General features: G+C 38.3%; 1 protein-coding gene across 1 annotated transcript in view; it reads right to left on the reverse strand.

The window, feature by feature from the left end:
- The window catches only part of LOC101846424 (monocarboxylate transporter 12-B), a 32,418-nt gene that overhangs the window by 8,340 nt on the left and 11,958 nt on the right, over positions 1–12,120 (reverse strand). The window contains exons 5-8 of the mRNA XM_013082097.2: positions 11,302–11,445; positions 8,764–8,927; positions 6,773–6,876; positions 4,753–5,537 (exon numbers count right to left, since the gene is read on the reverse strand). Of these exons, the coding sequence (XP_012937551.2) occupies positions 4,753–5,537; positions 6,773–6,876; positions 8,764–8,927; positions 11,302–11,445 (1,197 nt within the window). The remainder of the gene's footprint in view (positions 1–4,752; positions 5,538–6,772; positions 6,877–8,763; positions 8,928–11,301; positions 11,446–12,120) is intronic.

Here is a 12,120-nt window from a genome sequence, read left to right on the forward strand (position 1 = left end):
AAGAGAGAGAGAGAGAGAGAGAGAGAGAGAGAGAGGGAGGGGGGGACGGGCAACGAGGAAAAGGGAGAAAGAGCGGGAGGGCGGGATGGTGGGAGGTGGGGGTGTGCACGAATTCCACGGAAATTCAAGAAGTTGGGCGGGAGCGAAAGAAAACGTAAAAACGTAGGACAGAAAGAAAAGAAGAAAGAATCTGAGTGCGTGCGGAAAGTGGCGGAAGTGTATCTTCCTGGAGGAATTACATTTGAGTCTAATTAGCATTTGAAGCATGGTGAATTCATTATGATGAAGGAATACACATGTACGTAACTGTCATCGAGATCATTAACCAAGCCGTGCAATCCATTACAAGGTGACTCGGCCACAAGTACGATCTAGTTGGCATTTTAAAGAGTGGTCGGGAATTCGTGCCCCTGATCCTCCTCTCCCCTCCCCCCTACTCTTTTCTCTCTCTCTCTCACTCTCTCTCTTTCTCTTTCTCTCTTTCTCTCTTTCTCTCTCTCTCTCTCTCTCTCTCTCTCTCTCTCTCTCTCTCTCTCTCTCTCTCTCTCTCCCCTCTCTCCTTCTCTGTCTCTCTCTCTTTCCGTGTTTTACGAATATCACATTGATAAAAAAACAACAAAATATGACTCAGCAAAACGATACGTACTGGAGGAGGGTTTCATCCAAACTTTCAACAAATTAAAAAAGTAAAATGTTCCACTCAGTTTTAGTAAGTGTTTTACGGCACTTGCAACACAATACGGCCATATAAGCGCCGAAGACTAGAGGTGTTACAAGACAGAAACAAACACAAAAAGAAGGAGGAGAGATAAGGACGATAGATGTTTGATAGGAAAGAAGGAGCAAACCACACTAAAGCACCCGCCCACCACCCATTTATTCCACTCAGAAGGCATTAAACGCGAGATGTAACGATTAATGAAATGACCACACCTACGTTTTAGAGGTTACACTTGCTCGATGATTTAGAAGAATCTGTTTTTAAGGATTCGTGTAAAGTTTACAATAAAAAAATAAAAAAAGAAAGAAATAGATATTGTTATTGTTACCGTCACTTTCGTTTCAAAATTTTGTTAAACAGCATTTTCTGAAATTTAAAATCCCATTTTATGTTTCTCTCAGCCTTTGGCGCGTTTCACTTCGTGCGTAATTTATTCCGGGGATGATCATTAGCATTGACTAAACACGAATAACAACTCACTTTTGCCCAAGCGGTTTCACCATTTCATGAATAAATTTCTCTATAAATAAGTTCCATGTCTCTCTCCCCCTGTCCCTCCCCCGCCCCCCTCTCTCTCTCACCTACTTCTGCGTGATTTCATCACATTTTATATTTTTGACGCATAATTTCTCTCTCTCTCTCTCTCTCTCTCTCTCTCTCTCTCTCTCTCTCTCTCTCTCTCTCTCTCTCTCTCTCTCTCTCTCTGTCATACTCCGATGCAATTTCATCACATTTTTCTCACATATTTTAATGGAATTTCCACTTTTCACCCTCTCCCGTACCCCTACATGATTTCATCACACGTTCATAAATAGTCTCTCTCTCTCTCTCTCACTCCCCCCCCCCTCTCTCCCTCTCTCTCTCTCTCTCTCTCTCTCTCTCTCTCTCTCTCTCTCTCTCTCTCTCTGTTTGTATCTCTCTGTGGCAAGCCTGGGCTTCTAATAGAAAGTTACTTTTCTAAAGCGACAATTACAAGCTTCGAAAAAATTCTATGAATACTTGTCAATGGAATTGCATTGTCTTGTAAAGTGCATAGAGCATGCTGCACCGTGTGGATATGTGCTGAAAAAATGCAATTATTATCATTGTTATTATTATTACTATTATTATAACTATTATTATTATTATTATTATTATTATTATTATTATTATTATTATTATTATTATTATTATTATTATCATTATTATTATTATTATCATTATTATTATTATCATCATTATTATTATTATCATTATTATTACCATTATTATTATTTTAATCATCATCATTATTATTATCATTATTATTATTATCATCATTATTATTATTATCATTATTATTATTGTTCTATACATTTCCACCGGGGTGAAAAGAGGAAAATTTGCGTAAAGTGCCTTTCCCAAGGATACAAGGCTGGGCCCCAGAGGGGGTTCAAACCCATGACATCACGGCTGGGAGTCCTGGAGCATAACCACTAGACCAACAACGCAATTGTGTGGACTTATAGCCAACTGCTATTTCACAATACGGCAACAACAACAACAACAACAACAACAGAAGACCTACAATTTCTTAACACTGACCACTTATCACACAGACATACACACACACACAAACACACACAGAGATATATATATATATATATATATATATATATATATATATATATATATATATATATATATATATATATATATATATATATATATATATATATATTTATATATTATATATATACATTATATACATATATACATATATATACATATATATATTTATATATATATTTTATATATATATCTATATATATCTATCTATCTATATATTTAAAAAAAAAATAAAAATTTATATACATCTCTCTCTATATATCTATATATATATTTATATATATATCATAATATAAATATGTGTGTGCCTGGATGAAGGTCCAAGTTCTTGACAAAGCTATTTCTGAGTTTCTCAGCAGCGGGATATAAAGGTAACAAAAAAAAAGTTTTTATGTGTATCTGGTCAAACATTTAGTTCAATTAGAAAATACATGTTTACCATTTATTAATAACTTATTGTAAGGATTTTATAATATTTAAAGTCTTAATACCTTAAAAAAAAAAAATTAGATATAGTTATTTTGGCAACATGTTGTACTTCACCAAATGTAAAAAATGAGCTTGGAATTGGGTTTTTCTCCAAACTTGGTCTTTACACCCTGCGTAAAACGTGGCATATATCTTTTGAAAAGTTTTAGTAGACGTTTTACGGCGCTCGCAACTGCATAAGGTCATATGAGCGCCAGAAGATTAGAGGTGCTACAAGAGAGTAACAAACATAAAAAAGAAGAAGGGGAGATAAGGACGATAGATGTTTGATAGGAAAGAAGAAGCAAACCACACCAGAGCACCCGACAACCACCCACTCATATATCTTTAAAACTACTCAAGATTCTTGAAAAATTTTTAAATCAGCATGTTTAGTATTGAATTTGCTACAAGAACACGCCCTTAGTTCAAGATTCAAAATTTAAAAAAACTGGAACCGTTCTCCAGGCGCACACATATAAAAATGGTCGCTTTTAAGCACAATGGGGCTATCCCGAAAAATGCTGTACTAAGAAAATCGAAGGTTAAGTTTTTGCCCCTTGTTCAGTTTCTTTATAAGACAAGGAAGTATACACACCAATGAAACCAAACTTCTCCTATAGGTAGGGCAAGGACCACTTTTGGTGTAGATCAAGATTTCTGGAAACCCCTGAAATCTGGGTTAGCCCGCTTGGCCTTAAAAGCAACCCTACGAAGATTACAGAGAAAAACTGGTAATCTCCTAGCCATTGTCCTTTTCATTAAATCTCCTTTTGATTTTGTTTTAGTAAGGTTTTTACGGCGCTTGCAACTGCATAAGGTAACATGAGCATCAAGGGATGGATGTCAACAGAGAAGTCCAAACGGGGAATCAGGCTTTCTCTGCTCACGTCTTTAGCCTCAACAGCACAAAGTCTGCTTCGACTATAAAGGCACCCCGGAAATAGCTGAGTGACAAACATACAAAAGAAGTAGAGGAAAATGACGATAGTAAGGATGAGGAAAGAAAAAGCAGCAGTTCCCCCTGTGTTGTTTCGGCACAGTATGAGCATGACATTGATAAGTCAGTCCATTTACAATTCTACTGTGCATGTTAATATCCCCCCTTTAAGAATGGCCTAAAGACAACTTCAGTCAGTGGCACTGCCCTGGGTTGGATTAAATCTCCACTGTGCAACACAATGATGACATGAAAAGATGAAACCTGTCTGAAACAACCAGTGAAAGAGTACTTCAACAGCAGAACGCCCTAGTTGAAAGTATTCTAAATATGGAAGAAGCAGGGAGTCTCTGGACGTAACTCATTCTGCCCGGAGCCACGACTCAGTTGTTGCTGACCAAACACGGTTTCCGCGGAGGAACGACTCCGTCGTCGTTTCTCGTATAGTTTCATTGAAAGGTTCCTATTGCTATTTTCAGCAATATTTTGCGACTTGCAAAAGTATCCCATCTTTTGTGATAGCGTATTCAATTACCTTTCCAGCAGTATCAAATATAAATACTTTCATAAACAGAATATGGCAGCAGAATCAATTTGAACAAGATACCATTTTGTAATAGGCGCCCCTGAGAAAATTAATTCCAGCGTTTGGGAGGGTCAGTGGAAAAAAACTGTGTGCGCAAAGAGTTAAATCATGAGTTTGTAGGAAAATGTGAGATAACCAGTCTTCCTCCTGTAGTCTTCATATTGTCAAGGTGCTGCCAATATGGCCTAACTCACTGTTTTTGAGTTTTCAAATAATAATCGAGGAAACCTGATTTGTTTCATAATACTTTTCTAAAATAAAAAATGGAAATGTCAAAATTTAGAATAATGGCCTGGCACTTTTGAAGAATTTTAATACAAAATGAGGCACATGTAGAGAGGAATTACAAAATGGTTACATTGCATTATCGCCTAAGTCTGACTCTGGCCATAATGACCGCACCATGATGATGATGATGATGATGATTCTATAAGCACAGGAATTTCTTACCTGACAGAGGAGGGCCCACGCAGGTACCGATGCCTTGAAACAAGATGAGGATTCCAAAGGAACTGGACATATGCTGCATGCCGAGAATGTCTACGATGATCACAGACTTCTGGGACACGTACGCTCCCGTCATGATGCCGTAGAGTCCACACATGACGACGAACGCCGCGAACGACGAGAAGAACGGGAGAACAAAGGAGATCAAGGCGATGACAAATATCAGGGAGTTGTAGAGCATGGGCCGCCAGGGCTTCAGTTTGGAACAATCAAGAATCAGCCCCGCCCCGATTCGCCCAAAGGTGTCGAGAACTCCGGAGATAGACAATATCATCGTGGCGTCTGTCTCGGACAGACCTTTGGATTTCACCAAAGCTGGGATGAAAGTGAACGCAGCTTTGAACGCTGCCGTGAACAAACATATACTCAAGCAAAAACACAAGAAAGAGGAATCTTTGAGCAGGTAAAAGTGGAACAGTCTCTTCCCAGCCGTACTCCTCTTCTGCTTGTTCTCCACAGGAAAACACGTTTTCAAAAACGATTTGAGGCATCCGTCGCGTTTCTGATGCTGAAGTTTGCCGTCGGGCTGGTTTTTCTGTGAGTGTGAGGAGGTTGTTGATTTTTCATTGTGGCCATTTTGCTCTGACACCGTCAACGCTTTCACGAGCGGCGAGGATTGCTGTGAGTCTTCTGCTGTGTCTTCTGGCACGTCGTGACCTTTCTTTTGACGCGATTTTGACAGTAACACGCCTCCTTCCTCTGCTTTTGCTGCTGTTTTAGATTCTTTTCTGAAAAAACAAAACACACACATTATATTAATGAAAAGATGTTGAAACTACAACTTCTCTATTCACTAACAATATAACACTTCTTCCTTCTGAAAATATTCAAAAGTAAGTTAAAAAAACCCACCCTTTGATAACAGTTCAAAAATAGGCAGAGTAAAGCTTCTGGCCTCAGACATAAATTGTGGCCTTAGACACACTGAACACATACTTAATAAGGGAGAAGGAAAATGTGATCTTCTTAATTTTAGTATTAGTAAGCGTTTTACGGCACCTGCAACACAATTAGGTCATATAAGTGCTGAAAATTAGAGTCGTTACAAGAGAGTAACAACCACAAAAAGAAGATAGACGTCTAAAAGGAAAGAAGGAACAAACTGCATCAAAGCACCTTCCAACCACCCGCACTTTTCTGAAAACCTTCAGAATGTGATATAACTCACATGTGAAGTGTCCTGACAAAATGAGGTAGCCTACTTCTCAGATACAAGCCTTATGGGAATAAATATGTCAAGCTTATAGGTGAAGTTTTTACAATTTAAAAGTATGAAATAACAAAAAGGCGTGTTATAAGGAAAGAACATGACATCAATAGAAAATCTAAAAATCTAACACTAGTATTGACTTTTGGCCAAATAGTTCCATCTGTGGATTGGGAGAAGTGACTCGTTTTGTCCCCACGGTGGCTCACACATATGATGAGTGGGATATCAGTAAACGATACATTTTCAAAAAAGCAAGAACAGACAGATATAGAAATTCATTCGTACCAACTGCAGTGAGGTTACAGAACACACAGTGCTACAAATGAAAGAGAAAGAGAGAGAGAGAGAGAGAGAGAGAGAGGGAGAGGGAGAGAGAGGGAGAGGGAGAGAGAGAGAGAGAGAGAGAGAGAGAGAGAGAGAGAGAGAGAGAGAGAGAGAGAGAGAGAGAAAATGCTTTACGGAGTGGGCTGTCCCAGCACATGAGACATGTAGTTACTTGGCCTAATGTCCAGTCTTGTTGTGCGTTTGCGAGAGTGCACCTTTAAGTCTAACTTTTGTAACGTTCACTGCCATTGTTAACGACTAAGACAAATTTCTCCCTGCGAGATGAATAAAGATTGTTATCGTCATTGTCATTGTCTTGTCATATAGATCGACGCAGTGTAAACTTAGTTTTCCTTGCTATTCAAAGCATCAGATAGAGATTCGAAGCTAGATGATTTGATCCCGGGGCCATCGGTAAATATGACGTACCTGGCAAAAGCCCGAACGAACTTTTGGTGAAGACTCAGAGGCCTTAACAGCATGGCCACCACGAAGCCGTTTGTGAGTATGCCAGCTAGGACCAGGAAAGCTCCCTGCATAATAACAGACAAAAATACATTTCTAAGGCTCAGTCGTCAAATAAGATCAGACAGCAAGATATGATTAGTTAATGTAATTATTGCTCTAGTTTGCCCTTATCATAAGCATTCTAGATGTGAAAAGATAAGATTACATTAGATAATTATATTATGTAATTATTACTTTTGAATATTTTATCATGATCCTTCAACATGTAAAAGATACGAATAGATGAGATAACATGAGATAAATGATTACTTTTGAATGTTTTTTAAAAATCACGACCATTCTATATGTAAAAGATAAAAATAGATATGATAAGATAGGATAACATAATCATTACTTTTACATGCTTTTATCATGATCATTCTGTAAGATGTAAGAGATAAAAATAGATAAGAATAAATAGGATAGCATAAAATTACTTCTGTTTGCTTTCCTCATGACCTTTCTAGATGAAAAAATAAGAATAAATAAAATAGATCAGCTAGGCTAATATAACTATTGCTTCTGTTTGCTTCCAACACGACCCTTTTCGATGAAAGAAAAGAACAGGTAAGAAATGATAAATTAATGTAATCACCATTTTTTTCCCACTTTATCTTGACATTCTAGATGTAGAAGATGAATATAGAGAAGACAATAATCAGATAATATAATCATTGCTTCGTCTGTGTTTACCCTGACTCTTCTAAAGGTAAAAGATAAGAATAGATAAGGTAAGTAAGTAAGTAAGTTTATTCAGTGTTTAAGGCCATTGGTCCACATCACATAAAACACTCATTTGATAAGAATCAATAAGGTAAGATCAGATAACAAAATTATTGCTTTTGTCAATTTTGTTTGCTTTTATCATGATGATTCTAAAGGTAAAAGATAAGCATAGATAAGATAGAAATAGAATATATACAAATTATTGTATTTGTTTGTTTTGATCATGATCATTCTAAATGTAACAGATGAGAATATCTAAGAAATGATAAGTTAATATAAATATTGCTTTTCTTCGCCTTTATCATAACATTCTAGATGTAAAAGATAAGAATAGATAAGATCAGATTAGATCATACACTTATTGTTACTGTTTTTTCCATTACCATGACCATTGTAGGCGTAAAAGCCATGAATAGATAATATAAGATAATGAAATTATTGCTTTTGTTTGTTTTTACCATGACATTCTAGATGTAAAAGATAAGAAAGATAAGATCAGATTAGATCATACAATTATTGTTACTATTTGTTATTACCATGACCAGAGCAGGTGTTAAAGATAAGGATAGACAAGATAAGATTAGGCAGAGCAACTATTGCTTCTGTTTGCTTTTACCATGATCCATGCAGCTGTAAAAGATAAGAATACGTAAGGTAAGATAAGATGAGGTATTTATTACTTCTGCTTGCTTTTATTGTGGCCTTTCCAGACAGAAAAAAAATCTTATTTTCAAAGGGAGAACTCTTTTCCCTGGATCAGAGTCGGAGTAAATTAGTAAAGAAGAAGGATGGAAAGAAGATAGAACGAAAAGGTAAGCACATGGGGATAACGACCCAATCAACACTGTTAGATTACTTAAAGGATGAGACCTCTGAATTCAATTTTTCTATTAAGACTGAGCTAAATGGGTTGAGACCCATGGAAAATTCTGCAAAACGACCTGAGTTTAACACTTTGCCATCATTTTGGGGAAAATCCAAAGAAACTGGGTGGTAAACATCGCCAATCTTAAACACCTGTACTGAGAGGAACAAATCTGTTTCATTTCTCCTTCAGTGAATAAAAGAACAAGAGATCGTGAAATTTTAGAGTACAAATGCTGTATAGTACAATCCTTACCCAAAAGCCGTAGAAGTCAAAAAGCAAATTTTAGAGTACAAATGCTGTTTAGTGCAATCATAATTACCCAAAAGCCGTAGAAGTCAAAGAGCAGCTGTGTGAGGGGCACTATGAGGAAAGTCCCCACTCCGACCCCGGACGTGCCCAGACCGGTGCTCAGCCCACGCCGCTTGTCGAAGTACTCGCCCACGATGATGATGCTGGGGGCGTACATGAAGCCTCTGCCGAAGCCTAGGGGGAGGGGGGGTTGGAAAAATTTTTTTTTAAAAATTCATTATTCTTATTTTAATGCAGCCGTTTTTACACCCCCATTGACACGACTTAGATCATTTAAGGGGCAGGCTTCTGACCTCGCCTGTCAGGGCCAACCCGGGCTGAGAGGGATATAACATCCCAGCAGAAAGAACAAACCCTATCCGTACACCCTGGAGTCATTTTGTACCCCCGGGGTTGTATTCTTCACATTTTAGATTACATGTACTTCTAGTACACGGATCTTTTTGAAACTGTCAGTATTTCTCAAAAAATAATTTTGACAGACAAATCACTCCCCACCCTCCCCCCCTACATTACAACGACACTGTCTTGATGTCCCCTCAGTTTAGTTTTAGTTTTAACAAGAGTTTTACGGCACTGGCAACACAATAAGGTCATATAAGTGCCGAAGATTAGAGACTGTTACAAGAGAGTAACGAACAGAAAAAAGAAGGAGGAGAGATAAGGACGATAGATGTTTGATAGGAAAGAAGGAGCAAACCACACCAGAGCACTCGCCAACCACCCACCTGATGATGTCCCCCTGTCTAAGAGTAAGACAACCACTCCTCCCCTCGGCAATGGACGGCCATTTTGGACAATTTTGACGGTAAATAAATAAACGGGCGCTCAGTCTGTCGAGAGATACAGCGATGAGTCCACACACCGAAGGACCTGCTTTGACTCCTGACAGGCCAAGGACGGACTACGATCTAGTAGAAAAATGTTTGGTCCACTCTCCTGGGCTGTAGTGGTGGGACACAGAAGAAGATGAATTGAATTCAACCAATTTTTTTTTACAGTGACCAATCAACTCATTTTGTAGAACGTTAAGTCTCCACAGTACTTGTTTCTAGCTTGAACCAACAATATGTGTCACGACGCTGTGGAATCAGGCGCTCGTCAATTTTAGGGCATGTGGAGTTATTAATATCATCTGAAAGCTTATTCGTTTTCCTTGCTTTCGATGTAAAAATACCCATCTATCTTGAACAGAAGCTGAGACATTTGCAATTGAAGGAGGTGGGGGTCGCCTGGTTTCAGAGGTAAAATAAACGAGAAAATGGCCGTCAAAGTTCAGTAATTTCAACAGCTTGAGAGTCCTTGAAAACTGGAAATTTACACATTTTGTGCCTTCAATCTATGTTTTCCAGTAAAATTTGACACATGGAAATGTGTTTTATATGGACATAAAAGGTGTTGAGCCAAAAAACAAAATTTTTATAAAAATGGACAAACTGGCGGAAAAATGCCTGTTCCTTCGATTTCATTATTTTGACGAGCGTTTGATTTTACCACAATGCCTCACATGTAGAGCAACATATGTAACTATGTGAGAAAAATTTGACTTGGTATGTAATAAAAGAGTATTTTAGAAGAGACCCAAGGAAAAAAAAAGCATTAGAAAATATTACTGCGTCTTGCTTTTACTTAACCATTGAATCCTTCCTTTGAGAAAATAAAGCTCATGAATTAAAGAGACCCCCCTTGCTTGACATTTCCCTATCTCACAACTGCTCACACAAAGTGTGGAATAATCATGCCACCATCCCTTACCATTACACTGCTTCCTTACAGCAAAACATTTTCTTCTTCTTTCTGTGACCTGTTTACTACACTTGAGCGAGCTGACCTTTGCCTAATATGGGCATTTCCATTGTTTCTTTATCATATTATGGTAAAAAAGACAGTTCTTCATTGAAGCATTAGAAGATAGTTTTTCTTTTTTAAATGATCAACAAACCGTATCACAAATACTGTATGACCAAAAAACCCAAACAAAGAGGTCATATAAGTGCTGAAGACTAGAGGCGTTACTAGAGAGTCACATACAAAGAAAAGAAGAAGGAGAGATAAGGATGATAGGTGTTTGATAGGGAAGGAGCAAACCATACAAGAGCACCTGCCAACCACCCACCATAACAAAAAAAATAGTGAAATTGTATAAGTTTAACGTCCCTGTCTGCACAGTCAGGTTATTTAAGAGGCAGGACTTCCCAGTTCAACGTCCATCCCCGAAAGGACAAAGCCAAAGAGGAAATTCGTGTAAAGTGCCTTTCACAAGAACACAATGTCGGACCGAGCTGAGGCTCAAAGCACCGAACCCACAAGACAATCTCTCAATTACGGGTCAGGTAGCCTAACCACTGGGCTATTTCCGGGGTGCCTTGACAGTCGAAGCAGACTTTGTGCTGTTGAAGCTAGAGAAGTGAGCAGAGTAAGCCTGATTTCCTAAAAAGACTTCTCTGTTGACATCCACCTCTTGGCGCTCATTTGACCTTATGCAGTTGCGAGCGCAGTAAAACCTCTACTAAAACACAAAAAGTGAAGAGAAACAGTAAACGCTTACCTTGAAGTGTGGTGTGGGAGAAAAACAAGAACCAGAAGTTCGGAGCACTCGCCGTCAGAAGACAGGCCACGGTGAGGAGAATCCCGCCAATCATGACCGCCGACCTTGCGCTGTATCGGCCGCACAGAGTGCTGGCCACCGGCCCTGAGGTAGAACGTTACAGATAGAGAGAAGAAAATACTTCGCTACCATAGAATTCTAAAGTTTTACCTGCTCATTATCTAGTTTTGAGAGAGTTGACTTAAAAAAATTTCGACTTCGAATTATCTTACGATGGTGATAGAGCAGATAGTACATTTGTGAGGTGTGCTGACAAAATGAGTTGCTTCTTGATTTCAGCCTCACGGAAATTGATACATCAACTTTTAGGTGGAGCTTGTACAATTTTTAAGAATAGAATAATAAAAGACACAATGGACTTGAACGAAATGGCATCAATAGAAAATCTATAAATATGACCCAAGTGTTGCTTTTCGGCCAATATCTCAATTCCTAGATTGCAAGAAGTAACTCATTTTGTCAGCACGCCTCACATTTGGTTTCTGACCCCATGGTCTTAGTAACTCAAAACGGCCAGAAATGTCAGATAGAACTTTGTAATTCTAAAGTAGCAGTTTGTCAGCCAGGGCTATCTGGTCCACAGGTACTCTGTGATCAGTTACTTATAAAACTTGGGGGTTTGTGGTCATAAGTCAGACAGCAACACACCTAGCCCGTGTCGGACAAATAATTACACCTCACATTGACACCTTGCAGTACAGGACGACAGAAAAAGTAGAAAGTTAAGCAAGTGAGATATAGGTACATGATATATATATA

The sequence above is a fragment of the Aplysia californica genome, unplaced genomic scaffold (assembly GCF_000002075.1).
Source record: "Aplysia californica isolate F4 #8 unplaced genomic scaffold, AplCal3.0 scaffold00158, whole genome shotgun sequence".
Taxonomy (NCBI): domain Eukaryota; kingdom Metazoa; phylum Mollusca; class Gastropoda; order Aplysiida; family Aplysiidae; genus Aplysia; species Aplysia californica.